The sequence below is a fragment of the Urocitellus parryii genome, chromosome 8 (genome assembly GCF_045843805.1).
Source record: "Urocitellus parryii isolate mUroPar1 chromosome 8, mUroPar1.hap1, whole genome shotgun sequence".
In the NCBI taxonomy this organism is placed as follows: domain Eukaryota; kingdom Metazoa; phylum Chordata; class Mammalia; order Rodentia; family Sciuridae; genus Urocitellus; species Urocitellus parryii.
This window is the reverse complement of record NC_135538.1, coordinates 63,905,150-63,928,224: the sequence shown is the minus strand read 5'-3', so window position 1 is coordinate 63,928,224 and position 23,075 is coordinate 63,905,150. Positions and strand designations below refer to the sequence as shown.

Below are 23,075 nucleotides of genomic sequence, written 5' to 3'. Positions count from 1 at the left end.
AGTGGGATGTGGTCCCTGCCCCTATAATTCATAGATAGGATGTCAGTTAACATGCAGCTCAACCCAGCTGAAGGAACTCAACCTCCTGCCCACGTACTTTCTCCTACCTTACATCTTTTTATTAAAAAGAAAATGATAGCTTTTATCAGTTGTCATGTTAAAAAAAGCCAGACACTTTGCTCTACGAAGTCATTTTAATCTCACTCCTTTAACATGAATTCCTAGAGTATGGTAAATACTATTTAAATTTTGAATAATTGAATGAGTGAGTGAATGAATGAACAGTTAATGCATGATTAGTTATGGTAACTTCTTTGTTATTCATCCAAGTTTTAGATATGTTTTCATGGAAAAACAAATAGTTTGTCTAGGAAACTTGCATCTTTATCACCTGAAGTGTAAATTAACAAATTGGTAGATCACTATGTCCTCTTCACTGCAGACATTGGATATTAATAATATCTTCAAAATGGAAAGTCATAGAAAAAACACAGGAAAGATTTCATGTCAGCCTTGCTCAACGATTGGCAAACTTTTCCAGTAAAGGGCAAATTATCAAATACTTTAAACTTTGTGGGCCAGATGGTCTGTATGCAACTGCTCAACTCTGGTGTAGTATGAAAATAGCCACAGACAATACCTCACCAACTGAGTGTGGCTGTGCTCCAATAAAACTTCATCTGGCAAAAGCAGGCGCTTGGATTTGGCCCACGTGCTGTTCATCAACCCAAATAAAACATTGATTTCCAAATCTTAGAACTTTCAGTCAACCATTCACTCTCCAGTTTTAGGTGTTCCAGGTAAAGTACAATGTTCACTGTCAAAAAACTCTTGCATGAATTTGTTATTCTAGTCAGGCTCTGGGGGAGAATTTATTTTCTGCTTTGGGTTCAATTCCTTGTGGTTGTAGGACATAGGCCCTTTGTTTCCTTGCTGGCTGCATCCCTTCCCTCTTGGTCTCCTTTCTGTCTTCAGAACCAGCAGTGTCAGCCAGTCCTTCTCATATTGCATCTCTGAGACCTCTTCTCTGGGTTTTAAAAACTCCTGTGATGACATTGAGTCCATCCAGGGTAATCTAGATTCAAGACCAGCTGGGTGTCTGCCTCAGCCCTATCACAACCTTAATTCTTCTTTTCACACTAAGGCAACATATTCACAAATTCTGGGAATTAGGATGAAAAACACTAGCATTACACTAGGAAGAAAAACATTCAGTGTAGCATCGAGCTGGAAAACCTACATGGGAGCTGGATGATCTTGGTGAGTTCCTGATCTTGTGCCTTCCTAAGCTTGAGAGTACTTCCCAAGACAGAGACAGACCAGGCCAATCCTAAAGCACATACCCACAGGCGAAAGTGGCAAACAGTCCTACCAGTACCCAAAGTGATTGATAAGGACTGATACGAGAAAGGCCAAAGCATTTCAATATACTATTCTAGTTAGTATTGGGACTCTACAACAGAGGACATTCTTATAATACAGCCCATGAGATGATGGTAGGAAAATGCAATTTGTACTTTGTAGACATTTGAATATAGCTGTTGTCGATGTCTTAAACTTAAGAAAGGCTTTTAATGCAAATTTCTTAGTTTGAACTAAAAAATGTACTTCCCACAAAATATACAATTCTGAATGTTTTATAAATTACTGTGACCAGTCTAATATAAAGTTTCTTATTTAAACTTCTGATTTAAAGCATGATATTTACATTTTTATGTTAATGATAGAAAAATGTACAGGATCATACTCACTTGGGCTCTGTTTGAGGATAAGAGAGATTTCAGCAGCCTAAAGAAAATGCAGAAGAAGCCAGGACCAGGTGGGGCTCAGACAAGGAAACAGTCTGGGCTGTCTCTTTGGAAGAAGATCACCAGCATTCTTATGCACATTGTTTCCCATGTAAACATGGACTGTGTTTAGCTGGTGTCAGTGGCCCACAGTTTGATACTATAAGGGGACAGCAGCAGGAAGAAAGTTTGTGACTAATGCTCAAAGTCCAGTGAGCACTATGATGATTCTGGCTCTTTTTTGAGTATGTCTCAAAAGAGGACTAGGGGATATTGGTGCTGTGCTGAGCCCCACCCATCTCTGTACCTTAACCATTGCTGGTAAGGTAGTTACTGTGTACGACCTGGCTTTGCTAAGACTCAATTAGGAAAAAGGCAAAGATGGATTCAAAAAGTATTATTCTCTGTTTAGAACTAAAATAGACTGACATCTAAAGGTTCATCATCACTACCATCATCTTAGTGTCATCATCAAGATAATAATATATGGGTTGAGGGTGTAGCTTGGTGGTAAAGCACTTGCCTAGCATGCACAAGGCCCTGAGATGTATCTCCAGCACTGAAAAAAAAAAACATAAATAAAGCCCAAAGATAATATTAATATGTGTCTTTTGCATTAATGTATTTTCAATAATACATTGATATATACTCTAGATTATCTCATTTAATTATATATCTCATAAGTTTCATTAAGTTGTAATTCAGCTAATTAAATTGTATATATTGTAAGATGAGTTTTTATCTTATCAGCATTGTATTCACACATGATTTGAAGAGTCAGATAATTCACAAGACTATTATGTAGAGGTATAGAAGCAGCAGATGCATGAAATGAGCCAATACCAAAAAGCCAGGGGCCAAATGTTTTCTCTAATAAGTGGATGCTAATCCATAATGGGGGGCATGGGATGACTGGAGGAACCTGGATGGGGCAAAGGGGACGGGGGTGGGTGGGGGCATGGGGGTGGGAAAGATCAGTGGAATGAGATGGACATCATTACCCTAAGTACATGTATGATTGCACAAATGGTGTGGCTCTACTTCATATACAACCAGAGAAGTGAAAAATTCTGCTCCATTTTTGTACAATGAATCAAAGAGCTTTCTGCTGTCATGTATAACTGATTAGAACTAATAAAAAAAGAGGCAGCTGTGTTCAATTCTTTTGGATTTTTATTTTGATATTTCTCAGCAACATGCTCATGTTGCCAGTTCTTTTTGGTTTGAGTCTATTGGTTTCCCTCTTCATCCATCTCCTGTAACACATTTGCTCACTCCCTGTCCCTTCATTCTCTTAATTTAGCTACACTGATATTTTATTTGGATCTGTATTCTATTTTTATATGGCCACGGCAATCTAAATGCTCTTCATAATCAAACCATGAGCGCTGTTTCTTTCTCACACAGCTTTGTTATTCCTATCAGTTTTCTATCAGTTTTACCTTCTTGGGGAAGTCTCTCTGGACCCTCTTGAACTGCTCCAGTCTGAGTGTTCTTCATAGTTGTAGTTTGGGGATTTCCCTTCACCATCACTTGGAGATTCCTGTCATGAACGTCTTGTATTAAATTCTTGGTTTCCTGAATCATGTCTTCCTTTTTCTTCATATAGTCCTTTGTTTAGGTAGAAAATATCCCTTGTAACTTCCTGGGAAAGTAGTTAGGAGATTATTTATACATTGCAACTGTGTAAACATCTTTATTCTACTTTAACACTTTTAAAAAATTGATAATTTTGTTTGAGTATAGAATTCCACATTGGAGACTTTTTTTCTCTTTTTAAATTTTATGTATTTATTTTGTGGTGCTCAGGATTGAACTTGAACCCAAGTTCTTGAACATGCTAGGCAAGTCATCTACCACTGAGCTATACTCTAAGCCCAGGAAAAAAATGTTTTAGGTTTAGTTTTAGTTTTATATTTCTTTGGTTTGGTGATTCTCTTCTGTTCTTTTCAAACTTTTGGTGATCCTTGGATAGTCACCCATTTTAAAGAGAGAGGGAGAAAAAGAGATGACCAGAAGCTCTGAATACATGGGTAGGCTTGTTACCCAGGGGCTACTTGGTAAAGTGATCAGGTTGAGCTGTTCATTTTACATCTGACCTTTAGATTTTACTATTGGCTTATATACACCAAGGAATACTCTAATCCTCCTGAATGGTATGAACCTAACTACTGGTATTCTGGAAGCTGAGTGGGACATGAAAGCAAAGCATCTCCATCATCCACTATGTCTGTAATGCCCAGTCTAAATTGTCATTTCCTCTAGACAGCAAATATCCAATCTGCCACTGGGATGAGGCAGGACCAGTGAGGCAGGAAAGGGGTGGGGGTTTAGGAGTCTTGACTGCTTTCAAAACAGATTTTTTTCCCAGTTTTCTATTGCAACTGTCTCAGACAGTTTGGGTCACTATAACAAAGACATAGACTGGGTGGCTTAAACACAAGCATTTTATTTCTCATAATGTGGAGGTTGGGAAGCTAAATATCAAGGTGCTGGCAGACCAGGTGTCTGGTAAGGGCTCCCTTCCTGGTTGGCAGATGGCCGAATTCCCACCATATCTTCACATGATAGAGAGCAGACAGACAGAAAAACCTCTTTTTCTTCTTATAAGGGTATTAATGGCATCATGAAGGCTGTACCTTCATAACTTAACTACCTCCTGATTAGGAAAAACAAACCACCTGTTTTTCTCTGCTCTCACACCACAACCAACACAGAAGACACTAAAAGGTGTGAGGATTTCTCTCTACCAGCAAGAAGCAATTCTGCAGCTGGGGACACAAGCTGTGTCCTCTAATTCAATTAAATTCTCACATTGTCTACCTGGAGATAGTGTTAGGCTCTACAGATTGAGATCCCAGTGCCCACCCTCACTTCAGATGCTAGTTGCAAGTTTCATTTTGTTTTACTTGTACTTCTGATTGAGCATCTGTAAATTAGTGTTCCCACAACCTCCTCCTTGTGTTCAAGTAATTCGCTCAAGCACATCACAGAACACTTAACGTTTACTGGTTAACACAAAAGATGTTGCAAAGGACAAAGATGAAGAGATGAATAGGTTGAGATATGGGAGAAGGGGCCTGCAGCTTCCATGCCTCCTTTGTGTGTGCCAATCTCCAGGAACCTCCATATTCAGCTACAAAGAAGCCTCCTGAACCATGTCCTTTTGGTTTATATGGAGACTTGATTGCATAGGTGTGACTGAAGTAAGGCCTGGACAACTATGTGAATACGTGATTGGACAAAAAGGGTATGAGCTAAGGCTAGTAGACTGAGTGGAGAATCCCATCAAGATCTCTCTGCTCCAGCATTCTTCTTGGTCTCTCTGTGCAGCACTCCTTCCTCCAGGAAATGGGGGGTGAACCTTTTGGAACAAGGAAGGTCTTATGAGTTACTGTTGGACTTTCCTTTCTTCCATCCCCTTCCTCCCTCCCTTCTCTCTCTCCCTCCCTGCCATTTCTTTTTTTCAGAGCTCCAGAAAGCCAGAGGAAGTGGAAGGTTAGAACATCTATGACCTATTGTTGAGGAAGAAAAATTCTAGTTCCTATGGTCTGCCTTGAGGAAGGAGATATGAGCCAATCAAGATGGATAAAAAACAAAGCATTACATTGGTTATTAGGATATTAGCATATCAATTTCAGGAGGACAGTCCATAGTTTGAACCTTATGCTGGTACCATCAGTTCCTGAATCTTCCAACATATATATTCCTTGATGCAAATTAGAATTTTTCTTTGCATTCCCCTTTAACAGAGTAGAATTCACCTTCTGTATGAAATCAGCTATTATGCATCCATCTGTTCTTAAGCTTCAGTAGGTTTTATGGCTACTATTTCTTGTTCTCTTTGATCTTGTATATTTATTGTTGTTTTAAAATCCATTTACTATGGTTTCTTTGGGCAATTTCCTTGTGAAAAAACATTGTTTTTGAAATTTAGCATTCCTGAAATTAGGATGTGTGTTGCAATCAGTGTAAACATTTCAATGGACATGTGTTCAATCCACCATCTTTAACTGGGAATCTATCTTTTATTAAGTTCCACTTCTACACCTTCTTAATTCCTTAGGAAATTTGGGTTTAGAGAAATTAGGTAACTAAAAGTTCACACAATGTTATGGGTTATACAAAATGTTCCCCCAAAGCTCCTGTATTAACGATGCAGGAACATTTGGAGCTGCAATGATTGGATCATGAGAGCCATAACCTTATCAGTCCATCCTAGTTTGAATGACTGAGTGGTAGCTATAGGCAGGTAGGGCATGGCTGGAAGAGGTTATTGGGGTGTGCCCTGGAAGGTACATCTTCCCTGTGGCCCCTTCTCCACTCCCTCTTTCTCCTTCCCAACACCTCCATGAGCTGAGTAGCCTTTCTTCATTGGGCCCTTGCCCCATGATGTGCTGCCTCACGGTGAACCCAGAGTAATGGAGTCAGCCATCTATGGATTGAGATCTCTGAAACGATGGGCCCCAAATAAACTCTTCTTCCTGTAAGTTGTTATTGTCAAGTATTTTAGTCACCGCAATGCAAACAGTGACAAAAATACAAAACCAGTATTGGAATCAGGTTGCAGATCTAAGTAATCTACTTCTGGACCCCAATCTTTTTATCAGGTTACTGTACTATACCTCCAGCTTGTCCAGGATTCTCATTCATAAAATTATAGCTCAGGGGCCTTCATATCTTTGAATGTGTTGTTCTCATCTGGAAAGAAGTTTCTCTCTATTCTTCAGTGTTTCTGTGTTTAACTTTTGCCCAGCACTCTAAAGGACACCAATCTTTCCTTTGGAAGGATAATATAATACAGTATAATACAAGAGAACTGGGGATTTTCATCTTAACTGCACCAGTTATTAGCTTTTCTTACCTTGAACATTTCAGTTTGTTGAGACCATGTTTTTACACTGGGGGGAAAAAAAAGAAAGAAAGAAAGGACACATTTAACTCTTATAAGGGTAGATTGTTATAAAAATTAAATGTAATAGCAAACGTACATACATACTGCTAGCCTCCACGTGTAGGTACTTGAGTAACAGAATTTTCCCTGTCCCAGTGCTTCTTGCAGCTGTAAGATACACATCAGCTTTTAAAGGGGTACAAAATAGTAACATACTAATGTATATAATATGCTTCAATTCTCATTTTTTAAATGAAAAAAATATCTGTATATTACTCAATAGCAGAAAATGCAGAATATACTGCATTTATAATATCAGGGTATATGTGGAGATATTATTCCTTATTTTGTAGATTATAAGATTTTTGAAGGTAGATATTTTAAATCTTTTTGGTTTTCATCATATCTTGTTCAGTGGATCCTGTATTAACCATTTAGCAAATATTGGATAAATGAACAGTTAATATTTTAAAATTCAAAATTAAGACCATTGCTGTATTTTAAAATGGAGCTTGGATTACATCTAGACCATATGGTTCTAAACCATGTGTTTTCTATTTGTTAGAAGGGAAACATTAACAAAAGAATGGTCATTTACTGTCTGATTAAGAACTTTTTTTATACAGGGTTGTCTAATGAAATAAAATAATTGCACATATGTAGCACATTAATGATTTTGCCATGCTATATGGTATCATGCTATAAATCATAAAAATAATTTATAATAGCAAAATGCTCAAGATCTACATTATGCCATCTGTAAAGATGCAGATGGATAATTTAATTTAATTTTAAATGATGTGAGAACTATAAGAAATTCTTTAATGAAAAAGTTTTCATGGCAACATTTAAAAAAAGCACCTCAGGATGTTATAATTGCAGGTTAGGTTATTTTGACAAGACTGTGTAACTGATCCAAGCATTTTATGTTTCTATTCATAGAGCAGTGATGGAACTAAAAATTAAATTAAACTGAGAGCTGGAAAGGGGTGTGCTAATGTGACTGGAATAACTGACTTAAATATTATATTTTAGTTTGGTTCTCAAGGTCTCCAGCCATATTCATTAGGGTGACTAGATACTTTGTCCTGATTTTTACATAAGGAAAAATTTTCATATACAATGTAGTATTTTATTCTTTTAGAGAATGCATTTCATAATGTAATTTGAAACATTATGGTTCAATATATGCAAATATCTGTCATTAAGATTTCATGGTCTTCTTTCTAAAACAGAAATACATTGTACTTTTACTTTTCTGCTTTTAAGGATTTATAACAATAATGGGGGGCTGGGGATGTGGCTCAAGCGGTAGCGCGCTCGCCTGGCATGCGTGCGGCCTGGGTCCGATCCTCAGCACCACATACCAACAAAGATGTTGTGTCTGCCGAAAACTAAAAAATAAAAAAAATTTAAAAAAAAACAATAATGGTAGATTCCAACAATGAGCAAGATAGCTGTGGATTCTGCCTCTAAACAAGATGATAGTGTTTTAGTCAGTTTTTGCATTGCTGTGACCAAAATGCCTGATAAGAACAACTTAGAAGAAGAAAAGTTTATTTGGGACCCATGGTTTCAGAGGTTTTGGTCCATAGACAGCTGACTTCATTGTTCTGGGTCCAAGTGAGGCAACACATCATGGGGGAAGAGCCCAGTGGAAGAAAACTGCTCAGCCTAGGGGCGGTCTGGAAGCAGGGTTGGCGGTGTAGGGAAGGGGCCTCAGGGAAGATCCACTCTTCCAGGACACACCCACAGTGACGCCCCTCCTCCAGCCATACCACCTGTCTGTAGTTAACCACCCACTCATTCACACTAGGATGGACTGATTGGGTTACAGCTCTCACAATCCAATTATTGAATTTCTGAACTTTTCTGTATTAATACAGAAGTTTTGGGAGGACACCTCATATCCAAATCATAACATTTCACTCCTGGCCACGAAAAGCTTATGAAAAATGCATTTAGTCTCTCTCCAAGAGTCCTGCAGTCTTAACAGTTTTAGCATTACTCAAGTTCAAAGTCTCCTCTGACTTTGAACTTTTGGCTGTGGGCCCCTGTAAAAATCAAAAGTATGTTACATATATGTCCAATATAGAGTAAATAGGGAAGAATGGGAGCAGAGAAAGAAAGGACAGGACCAAATCAAGACCTAAACTATCCAGACAATGGGCCCCACCCTTAACTCTACATACAGAATCTAGGACACATGGCTGCTTAATGTTCTCTCCTAAGACTTAGGCAGCACAATACCTTTGGCATTGTCAGTTTCAGTGCACATGGGCTCTTTCTAGTCTGGCTCTCTTGGTAGCCAGCAGCTTTTCTTGGCAGATGGTCCATTTTATTGGCAACTCTTTATTCCTTTGGTCTCTATTCTAGCTTCAGCTTTACCTTCACATCTACATATATCACCCCCTAAAGCGTGGCCCATAGAGATCTGATCCTGCTGCACTTTTCCTAGTCTCCCAGACTTTCCTTTGAAGTCTTACTATAAGCCTTCATGACCCTATCATCCTGCAATACCATAGAACCAGCACTTCATGTATAATGCCAAGGTCTGATGCCAGCTCTCACAATACCTGGGCCCCCTGGAATCACAGATGCAGCAGCCTCTGAGCACCTGAATGATCTCTTTTCAAAGGAATTTTCCCTTCTGTACCTTTGTGCCTGCAATAGGTATGATCTTGCATATTTCTGAAATGGTCCCATAAGCATCTTGCTTATTGTTTCTATGCAAAGTACTTAACATGTCTTTAGGAGCTTCAATAAGCATCCCAGTTTATATCCACTAGCCAAATTGCAAGTTTTGGAAATCCTTTAGCTCTGGTTTCTGCTCCTGATTATCACAGTAAATCTAGCTAAAAGCGCCAGTGATGTTCATGCCACTGATTGAATGCTGTGCTGCCTTGAAGTTTATTCTACCAGATTAATAAGTCTATAGTTTTTAAATTCAGCCTCACCCAGAGTCTCAGGACATGGACAAAATGTAGCCAAGTTCTTTGCCAGAATATAATACAGTGCCCTCTAGTATAGTTTCCAGTATAGTCTTCATCTCTGGTTTGGAGGAAGAATTTTGAAAAGTTTAGAGATGCAGACTGGAAAAGCTTTCAAATATTGTAGGCAGAGCTTAATGCATGATTCTGGTGGGGACTTAGAAGGCCAGAATGGCAATAGGAATGCAGACTGTGCTAATGAGGTGAATATGCTGTTGAGTGTTGATGTATAGGTACTCTTAGAGCATGTGGGAGCATAACTAACTCTGACCTGGGAGGGTCAGGGAGAGATTCCAAGAAGAGGTGATCTCTGAGACTTGCAAAATGAATAGGAACTAACCAGGCAGAAAGGAGTAGAGATAGTGGTTACCAGTGTTCTGAAATGATAGAACAGTTCAGCATGGATGAGTTGGTTTACATGATTGTGAGCAAAAGCCAAAGGACCAAGTGGCAAAACATAAAGCTAGAAAGGTATGCAATGGTGCCATTTAAAGGAGTTTGCCTTTATCACAACAGTTTCAGGCAGAGAGATGAGTTGATCAAATGGCTAAGGGTTTTGCCTGTATTCATCTGACTACCATGTACTCAGTTGGAACTGGGTTTCCACCTCCCCTAGCACATGAAAATGGCAGTGTTTCCCTTTCCCTCTTGAGTAGAACCAGTAGCAGAACCACACTGCAAAGAATTCATACATTTATGATCATATATAATAAGCTGGTAGGGCTACCTATAAATGCAGCTTGGTAGAAGGCCTGCTGAGGGAAAAAAACATCACCCTAAGTAATGGAAAAGTCATGCAGGTGCATAGCGCAGCCTCAGGAATGGTGTTTTAGGAGGTGGCAGGTTCTTTAGGCACAGATCAGACTGGGCTTGACATTCTAGATACTTAGCCATCTCTGCTTATACCCACAGGGTATAAGATTAGGGCCCACTCATGTGACTTTTTTTTAGCTTAATTACCTCTTTAAAGGCACTATCTGTAAACAAAATCTGAGATATTGGAGGTTAAGAACTCAACATATGAATTTGGGAGGGATACAGTTCAGCCCGTAACTGGGGCCTCTTAGGGAGATACCAGAAAGTGGTGGCTATAGGTCCTGATCCTCTGGTGTTAGATTCTGCAAATCAGACAGACCTAGGGGCCTTTGAGTTTTCTTTGGAACAACCCTGAGTGTGCCATTGCTCCATCTTTTACTTCCAGTGATGGAAATATTAACTTACATAGCCTTTGAGCACTTTAGATTATTGAAAACGTCCTTTGTATTGAGTCACTGTTGCCTTCATTCTCCAGGAATGGTACTAGGTGGTTCCTGAAACTGTTGGTAGATCTCCTCAGCACTTTAGGGTGTAACTGAATCCTGGAATAGGATCCCTTCTTCCTGTTAGCTGTGGATCAGAGTGTGGACTCTGGAGGCAGCTCTGCTATGATTGAAGCTTGGTTTCATCACCTCTTGTGTGTCTTTCAACAAACTGTAGTTGGTCTTTTATATCTGAGGGTTCTGCATCCATGGATTCAACAAACCTCAGGAAAAAAAATGTGTGTGTGTGTGTGTGTGTGTGTGTATCTAGACACACACACATTATACACACACGTATGTACATATCTGTATAATATATATATATATGTTTAAAATATGACCTGGGCAGGTAGGAGACTCACATTTTCCTCACACTTCTCTTAATGTCCCCTGAGAGTCGATCAGGTTTCCCCCCAGCCTCTTTATAGGATTGTCTTACTGAATGTTTTGTCAGCCAGTAATAACAACTAATGTTTATGAAGCAGTTTTCAGTTTCAAAGTGCTTTTACTCTTAGATTTATCCTCCAACTGACCCTGAGGGGTATAATTGATTGTTGTGTCAGTTTTGTATCTGAAGGCACTGAGTGCTGGAATTAACCAATTTGACTAAGATTATATGACTGGTAAGTGCTAGATTTAGGATGTAGAGCAAAGTCTCCTTTTCTTTTTTATCCTTCTAAATTATGTACAAAGCACATGTTTATTGTAGAAACATTGGAAAATACAGATATTCAAAATTAAAAAGTATTTTCATGCTGGGCGCAGAGGTGCACACCTGTAATCCCAGTGATTTGGGAGGCTGAGCAGGAGAATCACAAGTTCAAGGCCAGCCTCAGTAACTTAGCAAAGCCCTAAGAAACTTACCAAGACCATATATATGTATATAAAATGGGCTGGGTTTGTGGCTCAGTGGTTAAGTGCCTCTGGGTTTAATCTCTGGTACAAATATATATATATATACACACACACTCACACACACACATATATAAATGTATTTTTCACAAGATGAAAATCATGTATTCTTACAGAAGTTATTTTACATAATACAATATAATTTTATTACTCTGATGTTTTCTCTTAAAATATGTAAATATTTTTTTCAAGAATTTATCTGCCTTCTCATTTTGCTGTTAAGTTACTTGTTTTTTCACTGAAGGATATATATTATTTAACTCATCCCCTCATTTATAACTTCTATTTTTTGCTTGAATAAACAACACTTCAGTAAAACCTCCTGTAGCTATATCTATGCATGCTTATCTTATTATTTTTATAGGGAATATTTTAGATATAGAATGTCTGGGTTAAGGGTTTGCACATTTTAAAGCCTCTGGTCCATATTTTCAAGTGCCCTCTACCAATTTAAATACCTGTGGGCATGTGTGAGAGGTTCCTTTTCCTTGCTCCATTGGAAAGAACTGGCATTTTTTTATTTATTTGCAATTTTTATTACTAAACAGGTTGAACAAATATTGATTGTTTCTTTATATTTCCACTTTGATGATTTATCTGTGCTCTTTGACCATTATTTTCTATGGAGTTGTTCATCTTATTCTTATTGATATATAAATACATTATATATTAAGAATATTAGTGAATTCTGACTTACACTCTTTTGACTACTATGCATAATCATACAAATGATTTTTTTAAAAAATGTAGGGTTATGGGTTGTTTTGTTTTTTAAATCTCATGTGACTGTTAAGCTACTTCTCCTTCATTTTGATAATGAAAAGAAATGAAATATAGCAACATTTTTTGAACCTTGTTAACTTCATCTTATCAGATTCTCCCTGGAGCTAACTGTGCCATCCAACCTGTTCAGCTTCTCTTTCAGCTTTTAATCTTAAATACACTGTTGACAAGTGTGCCCTCAATATTTCCATCTAGGTGATGGGAAAGGAGAATCAAGCTAATGTTCACTATGTAACACGGTGTACTAAGCACCATTCTAGGTGCTTTCAAATATGTAAAATGTAAAGTAGAATAGTAGACAAAACTGACACTTTGTGATTCAGTGTGTTGTATAATTTTACAAAAGTTTTTTCTTTTCTTATTACAGATATTTAGTTTTCTGGTATTATTGTGCTGGGACAACATAAACTTGTTGTGTGTTCTGTCAACCTTTAGTGAAGTCCATCTTCAAAAAGATATTTAATCTTTTCCCTCTTGATTCTTTTCCCTCTCTCATAGGATTTTAAGAAATACTTAGTATATCAAAATGTACATATTTATATCTTATAATGTTAAGAATTCACTGACTATATTTCTTCTGTAATTTTCATATAACTTATTTTTATTATTTTAGATGTCTTTGAAAGTAGTAGTTTTATGGCTTTAATACAATTTGGGATTAGAGCAGAACAATTCAGAATGCAGACTATTGCAGATGAATGAATGTTCAATTTACATTTTTTAAAAATTTAACTATGGCATGAAAGGGATGTACCTTTAGTAGAAACTGTATTTTGAATTGTGATACTTTCCCAGGATAGTGATATACTATAGTATACTTTCATGATGCCAGGTTGCAGCCCTCAGTCAGCCGTGGGCTCAGGAGGGTGAGCAGTCATTACTCTGCAGTTACTAACCTATGGTGGAGTAGGTTAAGTTTCCTAAGTGAATTTTCAAGATATTTTTGGTTTACAATGGGCTTATCAGGATGTAACCCTAGCAGAAATTAAAAATTATCTGTTCAAACAGACCCAGTTTTGATCTTTGACAGTACTAATTCTTAGTTCTGTGACTTTTGTTGAGTTCCTTACCTACAGATTTTTTACCAACAAAGTGAAAAAAATATTCTTTTCTATATCAAGTTCTGAGAATTAAACCAGTTCATTCATGTAAAGCATTGTTTACTATAATACAGATCAAAATACATTTCATTAATGATACTAGGTGAAATAGTCATTGTTTTCAAATTTTTTGAGTTAAATTTTTAATATCAGTTGTTCAATAGGAAAGCTTCAAGGTTATAATCTCAGGGAGTATGTTATGAATAATCAAGTCTTTTTTTGATAGTAGGGATTGAACCCAGGGGTGCTTTATCACCAAGCTACATCCCCATCCTTTTTTATTTTTTATTTTGAGATAGGGCCTCACTAAGTTAGTTGCTGAGTCTGGCCTCATACCAGGGATATTCTCCTTCCTCAGCCTCCCAAGTCACTGAGATTGCAGGTGTGCATCACCACTTCTGACCAGATAATCAGTCTTTTCTGTATTAAAAGAATTGTAGGGTTTTGGAAGTAAGAATGGGACTATTTTACTCTTTGGGCCTAAATTTCTACTGAGGTGGCAAACTGAACTTTTGATCACACATTGGACTTTTACTGTGACAGTTAAGCCCTGCTAATTTTTATTTGGAGGAATAACTTGGGTGTTTTCAATCTCTGAAATGGAAAGCATCCTTGTTAATATTCAGGAATGCACATTCTGTACAGGAAAATATGCCAGTGGGGGACCCTTGGATATTTGCTGTTCAGACAAAAGGAACATCTATTATTACTTTTTAGGTACCACATGCTAATTAACTGATATTAAAAATGTATCACTTCATGTGATAAACAGAAATCCCAGAGTTAAAGATAAATTGTCATCTCATGTAATACATAAATGAAATAATGACTAGGACCATTGCACATATCCCAATATGTTTTATGCTTTGATGCAATATTTCCTTTCAAGGCATATTAATTAGATATTGAATTGGAATCGAGAAGTCATTGAGTACATTGGAAAATTATCTAATGTGGCTATGTTTTTGTGGTTATGACCTATGTCTACAATTCATAATAAGTATAAAAGTCTCTGAACTCACTGGTCATGGTGGCACGTGCCTGTAAACCCAGCAACTCAGGAAGCTGAGGCAGGAGGATTGCAAGTTGGAGTCCAGCCTTGGAAATTTAAGTGAGGCCCTGTCTTAAAATAAAAAGAACTGGGAACTCGACTCAGTGGTTAAGTGCCCCAGGTTCAATGGGACCAAAAATAAATAAATAAATATCTCTGGACTCTTCTATTGTATCACTTCTGTATGTCTTATATTTTACTTCTACTTGTTTAATAACTGGTGATTATTCCCTTTAATCACTATAAATTACAGATAGCAGGAATAAGAGGTACTTTTAAAAACTCATTAATAATATATGAAACGATTAGTACTTGTCATGTTAACTACTTTGGCAAAACGTAAAACATAAGTAAAAATTAACCCACATACCTGTCACCTGGGCAAATCTCAATAGAATTCATATTTGTATATATAATAATAAAAGAAAGTGCACATTGACATTTACTGAGACTCCATGATACATCAGTCCTTTGTAAATGAAAATTCTCCTTACAAAAGGAAAATTTGTGTCCTGTTAGAGTTTTTCCTGCAGCACCTAACTCTCAAATGGCCATTAATGAAAGACCCATAGTTTAGAATGGCATATTCTGGTACCCTCCCCTGCCTGTTCCTTTAAAGTAGTTATGCTGCACAGAAAAATCCCCTCCTTCCTTCTTGAGTTCCTTAAACTGAACTGAGAAGCTCATGTAATGATACTGAAATATGTAATATACATTTTCTTAACTATTTTTATTGCCACCTTTACTATTCAGAGACTAAATATTCAGAATATAAATTCTGTGTTCATTAAAGTGATATTTTTTATTTATTCAGTGGTTGAGTAAAAGTTCTTGAAGATATGACTATGGGCAGGGACTATTTGTTGGGGGGTGGGAACTTAAAAGAGCCTGACTGGATTTGGGTCAAGGAGAGAATCTTCGTCTTGCCAGTGGGTTACAAAGTTGTAGGGGACTAGTTGAAAGAGACCACTGAGGTGGTCACTCCCAATTCATAGGAAAAGAATTATGCCCCATGCTGCCAACCCCACCCAGCACTCCCCTTAGGGTTTGTGATAAATGTAGTTAATGTTTCTGAAGGTGCGCAAGCAGCCCTAGGAGCTGGGTGCCTGGAGGAACCTGAGCCTTTCCCTTCAGTGCTCTATCATGCTGGCCCAGCTCTGAATCCAAGTGTGGATTCTTGGGAGGGGAAAGACAGGAGATGTCTTGTATTTCCCTGAGCTCATGGGAAAAGTGGAGCATCTTGAATTAGGAAGAAATCCACATTCCAGGCATGTGAAAAAGTGCAAGGAAGCTAGCTGAGGGAGAAGAGGTCTAAATGGCTGGCACTGACAACCAGCCATATTGTAGGTACACTGTACTGAGAGTAGTCAGGGATGTTACCATAAAAAGAGTGCATTTGCCTATAAATTTTAACTTTAATCCAACTAAATTTATGACTTTAATCAAATTAAATAGTAAATAATGTATATAAAAATAGTAAATAATAAAAAGTAAGAAAAATTTTTCAATGGTGATTTCATAACTCATTTTGACTCACCTTTAAAGTGGTATCCATTTCACTAAGCTTTACAGGATATAGCAGATTATCAGTGGGTAATTTTGGAGAAGAGATAATTTAGTGAGTTGGTCTCCAAAAAGTGTCTATAGAAGGCAGTTTATTTTATCATTTTCAATGATCATGTTTGAAATATTTGAAAAATATCAAGTTAGATTTGTCCTTTAATTGTTAATTATGTAACTTTTATGATCCGTATTCTCCATTCATCTGATTATTGGAAGAGTTTTCAAAACCTTGGGCTTTCAGATAGATTAAGCTTTTTCACTTCCCTGTAATAAAAGATATTCTTTGCAATTTTAAAGCTCAAGTGTCCATTTCTGTTAGTGTTTGTGTTAGGATATAACAGCCTGGAGTTTATAACCTGGATTCTGAAAGGAAACTGTAGCAACAGTGGGTTGCTAAGCAAGTGTCTCAGCTAATTAAACAATGTACCTAGAATCATTCTGACCACCTGTGCTGCTCACCCATCATGAATCATTTAAAAATGATGTTCACTTTTAGGTTTATCAAAACTTGCATTAGAAATAAATGAAAGTACAGATATCCTGTTTTCCATAATTAAAAAAGAAAATAAGAATTAAAAGATACAATTGTATAAAAACTGTTTAAATCACTAACAATGAAATACAATCATACCAATTGAGGGTTTCTGTCCAATATAATAAATCCTGTATTTTAGTCAGATTGCAAATTGTAGCTCTCTTTTTTTATACAAATCAGTAGAAATAGGCACAGTTTAGCATATTCCTTTCGTAGGCATTTTCACCCTGTTTTCGCTTTTCAAAATAAAATTGAGACAGAAGGAAGCCTATTTAACTTATCCAGATTGCAATTAATTTTGCTACTTGGATGTATTAGAAAATGGGAGCTAGACCCTCTAGAGAGAGTTGTAAAGTGTAGTCATGGACCAGGTCCCAGACTGTTTAAATAATTATTTTTCTGTTTAGAGATACATCAATGATTTAAAACCAAGGCAAGAGTGGGGAGCAGGAAGTAAATGAGTAAGTGTATATAGCCAAGGAGCCATTTAAAGCCTGACAACTGCATCCTATTACATATTTCAATTATGCTAATTCTGTAAGAATCCAGTCTTCATTTCCTGCTAATTTTCATCCTCTATATGTCATTTTTTTTCATCTTGTTTTCAGAAATCTGCTCCTTGAATAGAAAATCATCTTTCTGTAAACACTTAGCCAAGAAGTACTTGACTTTAACTTAATTTCATTAAACATGTTTGGAAGGGAAGTAAAATCTCTGTGAAGGACAAGTCAACTAGTATCAGTGATTTAGATCATCAAATTTCTTTTATCAAATCAGTTTTTCCCTTTGGCCATCTGATGTTTTATTTTGTATTTCAAGCTTTTATTAAATATTATTGACTCTCAAATATATTTGACTTTCTTGTCCTTGAATAATGTGAAAAAACTTAAAAATTTCAAAATATCTAGAACCATTGCATGTTAAAAGAGCCTGGTATCAAAATGTTACATGTCAACGATGGAGCTCTCCTGCCATCTCCTCAGGACTCTAATACATTAGCATCAGGACACCCAGAATGTGCTTTTTTGCATTTAGCTCAATATGCTCTTCTTTCTTATCTTTTTATCTAGCTGGAATGCTTGCTGATTCCTCTGCAAACTTCTAAGACTGAGACCCTGAGGAACCCAGCTAGACAATGCCGTCTGAACGCTGCCTCAGGTATACACTGTAGGATGACATCCTTGCTTCATCTATTGAGCCCTGAAATGGTCACACTGCACATTCCAGGACCAAGTACAGAGCAGAGGCTGAACACATATTTGAAGGAATAAACCAACCAGTGAAAGCTTTTATGATTTTGGTGTGATGGCACAGGTCTAAACACTAGTTGTTGGTCAATAACCTGAAGAATTTTCGTGGTTCTTTGAATGCTATTACTTTTTTTTCTTTTTCTTATTTGCAATAATAACTTCCCTCAAACAAAAAGTACACCACCACAAAGGTATATGATTTTTTCAAACAATTCAGAAAACTATGCACATGTATGAATATTATCCCCAATGAATATGGCTTTAAAATGATTTAAAGCACTCACTTTGGGGAGTGCAATGCTTACTCTCAACATCTTGATAACATTTTCCTTTAATAATTCACTTTTTAAATAGATACTTATTGAGCCAAGCACTACTTGGTTCAGAGGACCCGGCTATGAATAAAACAGATAAGGTACCTGCCCTCATGAAACGGCTATTCCATGGGAGAAATAGACATTAAATAATCACACCATCAGCAATGCAAATATAGTTGTGAAAAATGCTCTGAAGGAAAAGTACAGGATAAATACAATAAGGGAATGCCTTTCTGAGGAAGTGCTCTATGACCTGAGATCTGGAGTGGAAGGAGTAGCTTGGCATGTTCCAGAAACAGTGGGAGCCAAGAGAGTACACTTGGCATATTCTCATTGGAGGCAAATCTTTATCATCCTCAAGGAAATAGGCAAAAGGTCTTCAGAGCAATGAATAAGACATGTGATAAACATTAAGAATACATTTTTAATATTAAGAATTGAGCATGTCTTTTAAATAATGATACCAGCTTTTTCCATGACTCTGAAGTTATTAAAGGAGACTAGTTCCAAGAATGTGTTCAGAAATGCTGGCATTGCTATAGCAAGTGTAATGCCTCTGCTCTTCCCACATGAGTCCGCTGCACTTGGTCAGTTTTACTCAATGGGGAATGAGGGTATATTGTGCAACATCTGGCAACATTTTGGGTTATCTACAGGAGTGAGGGTATGATTGGCATTTAGTAGGTAGAGGCCAAGAATCCTGTTAAACATCATACAATGTATATGACAACTCCCCACAGCAAAAACCATTCTAGCTCAGAATGTCAGTAGTATTGCAGTTGAGAAACCTACCTGAATCTAGTCACCAACCAATATAGCACATGGGGACTATGGTATCTATTTGCCACCACCTCAGCCAAGACATTTATTTCTGATTACCATTATCAGTGTGCATTCTCAAAATGATGCTGACTTTCAATTTGTCATTCCTGTTTTTATTAACCAATGTCCATTCTAGCATCATCTGTCATCTATAGTACAACATCTCATCTCTATTATAATGTTCTCTCCTGTTATGCCTTGACCCAGAACCCTCATCTCATACTCTTCCATCATGTCAAGTAGAACTGTTTGTTGCAACATGATTAAATGTTCAGTTGTATCAAGTCCCCCATTCCAAAAGCTCTGTTTACCTCATGACTTCCTTGAAACTGTTCTCCCCTGAGGACCGCTTCTCTTGTAGCCCTCTCAAGTGGCAACATTATTTATTTTATCACATCCCACATATTTCAAGGATGAGTGGAGAGATTGTTCTCAGCTTTGTTTCTAAATCATTAATCCTTAGCCGAGTTGTTCAAGAAGACCATGACAAAGACATGCTGTTCTGAAGGTAGTACTCTTCAGTTCTCTTATTCGATTCTCTTCCTCACTTTAGTCAAGGTCATTTCCCCTTATTCACTGAGAACCCTGGCACCTGGCTTGCAGCCTCCCCTTTATAACCTTTCAGGGTCTTCAGTGTCAGCATGGAAGATCTCTCCAGCTGCATGGTCCTTGGACCTTTACCTGCTTATCTCCCAAAATGTTCTTCTCCTTCCACTGAACCATCCACTCCTATGGTCACACCTTGGGCCTTGTCATTTGTAATTGCTTCATTTTCGAAATTGATACACCAGCCACTTTACTCTTCCAGAACCTCCTCGCCTGGCTTGCTGATTTATTTACCCCCATTAGGACTGCACTGTGACATCACTACACTGTCTCACCTACTGGCCCTGCCATTTTTTTTTTTTACCCACAATCAAACATTTCTTCTCCTCATTTTCCTTCTTAAACAGTTTATATTCTATAACTCTTGATAAATCCTTAATTTCTTACATTCCTGATATTTTTCATGCATTTATCAGATGAGCCACACTATCTGTATTTCATGCCTACATTGTCCACTGGAGACCAATGTAGATGCAATAAGAAAAAACATGCCCAGAGGTTTAGTATGGGCCACCTATTTATTCCTTGCTATTCAAGGGGCAATCCTTTTCTACAACTAAGCCCAATATTGCTTATCTGCTTTAAATTCCATCTTTCTTATTTTCTTGGTGACTTGTTGGTTATCAAAGTGTGTTCTTGAGACAGAGCTGTGCTTCTGCTACCCCTCTGTGCACATAAGCCATAGATTATATCTCTAGCCAAGACTTCTTTCTGAGCTCCATCCATGAATCAAACTCTATATTTGACATCTGCTCTTGGGAGTCTTAAAGACAACTCAAACTTAACATGTCCCAAACCAAATTTATCATCTTCTTCTCTGCAGTTCAGATCCTTTTAAACTGGGAATAAAACAGAAATATAGGCATCTTCATGGTGACCTCCTTCCTTCCCACCTCCATATTTATTCCACCACCAATTCCTCTATATTTCTCTCAGAATAGCTTTCAAACCCATTAATCTGGAACTCTATTCCCATACTCCAGTCCATGGTCCAAGTCCATAACTCATCTGAACTATAGCTGCAGTCCAGAGCTGCTCTTGTCTAGCCTGGTCTCCCTTTCCTCTCTTGGTACTGCAGCTTGAGTGACCTTTTCTGTGACTTCCCATGGCTCTTAGGATAACCTGACCAAGACACCCTGCATGAGTGGGCTCCAGCCTCTGCTTATTTAGCCTCACCTATACCAGGCTCTCCCCTTTCCTCAGGGTTCTAGCCATTAACCATCTGTAGACACTGTGTAAGGGTCATTCTCCCCCATTCCACAGGATCATAGCATTTGCTGTTCTTTTGCCTGGAAAATTTCCTCTCATCCTTTTACCAGGGTTATTTATCATGTCCTTAAGCTTGCACCTCCAGGAACTTTAGGAAGGCCAGATTACTTGATTAATGTGTAACTGCTTAACTAAACTAGACTGCTGCCACATCTGAGTTTGCTCACTGTTTTATCCCTGCTACCAATACGCTGAATAAATATTTGTGAGATGAATGAATGAGGCAAGGGAGGATACAAAACTGTTCATTTACAATTAAGTTCCTTTCTGTTTAGCATTTCTTATCCATTCTCCATGATCTCTTTTTGCTATTATAATGGCCATTGCTATCAACTGTAGAATCATAAAAATTTATAAATTATTTCATAAAAAATAAGATTAAGTTCCATTACTTTTAGCAGCCTGCCCAGATAAATAAGTAGAATTATTTTCGTTTTAATGTAAGGAAAAAGAAAGGATTAAGGCTGTTTATACTACTTGGCTGTTTTTGACATGTAAGAGTATAACATCTTATTGGGACCCTTACTTGAAGACTACTTGCATGTTCTTGTACATAGAAGTAGTAGGCAAACACTGATATAGAAATTCAGTTGAATTTTCAAATTTGAAATGCAGATGTTTAAAAGCACATAGCCATTTTGGAATTTATAACATAAAAAGTGATTGAACTCAGTCAAATTTTATTCTATGAAAATGAGACCCTGTGGGATTTCTGTGATGAAAAATATTCCTTTTCTGAATGGAGTTAGTGACTTGCACTAATGCAGTGACTTGCTGTGAGTAGGGTGTACATTGTTATGAATTTCGTGCTGTGCATTCAATTTATCAGTTTTTGCCATCCATCCAAGAATGAAGGTTACAGGCTTAAAGTCATGAATACTACTATTCCCCAAGACCTCACTTATTAATCTCCCCATTACTGATGCTGACATACAGTCAATCAAGTGGTTGCTCCCTGATGTTACTAAAAAGCAATGTGTAGCTCAGGGAGTCTAGGCTTCTCACTGTTGCACCAGGCCCAGGCTCGGCTCAGGAGCCTGATTGGGGTCACCGGAAGTTCTAGTAGGCTTCAGGTGAAAAGATTTAAAGGAACATAGCTTTCTAGGAACTTCCCAATAGAACAATAATAGGAAGCATATATAATTTGAAGTAGTCACATTAGAAAAAAAATGGTAAAAAGAAACAGGTCAAATTAATGTTAATTAATTTATTTTATATAAACAGGTCAATTAATGTTAATTAATTAATATATTTTATATAAACCAAATATACCCAAACTATAAATAATTTAAACATGTAATCAATATTAAAACATTAATGAGATATTTTTCATTCTTTTTTCATACCATCTTTGACATCCTGTATAGATCTTACACTAACATCACATTTTAATTTGCGAGCCACCTATGGAGCTATGTGTGACTAGTGGCTCTCATGTGAAACAGTGCAATTCATCGGGTTCTTGTATAAAAGGACATTGAGTTGCATTGGGTGAGGTAGGCCATAGAAAAGGACACTGAGTTGCATGGGGTGAGGTAGGCCACAGCACTACCTGTGAATTTTGAGGTGGCAACAATTCTTTCATGGAACATTTTTCTCAGAACTTGATTGTTCTCCTTTGACACTCAAATCTGTATTCCCTTGAGAAATATAGTTTCTTCTTCATGTATTTTTCCAGGAATTAGGAAGTTTTAGGATATGTTTTTTTTTCTTTTGTTTCCCAGATAGTAAAAGGAAATTCCTCTAAATTGAATGGTGTAGTTTGCTAATTTTTGATGTGTTATAGATGCTGACAGAGAGCTAATTGCAAGTAAGTATCTGCTCATCAGTTAATTAAACATGGTACATGGAAGACTTTGATTCCTCTCCTCCCTGGCTTATGATTATTACTTGGTAAA

The 23,075-nt window shown here is 37.3% G+C and overlaps 1 protein-coding gene across 1 annotated transcript in view; it reads left to right on the top strand.

Annotated features, from left to right (window-relative positions):
- The window catches only part of Klhl32 (kelch like family member 32), a 184,823-nt gene that overhangs the window by 26,270 nt on the left and 135,478 nt on the right, over positions 1 to 23,075 (top strand). Inside the window, exon 3 of the mRNA XM_026392749.2 lies at positions 17,984 to 18,071. Within this exon, the coding sequence (XP_026248534.1) occupies positions 18,049 to 18,071 (23 nt within the window). The 5' untranslated portion in view covers positions 17,984 to 18,048. The remainder of the gene's footprint in view (positions 1 to 17,983; positions 18,072 to 23,075) is intronic.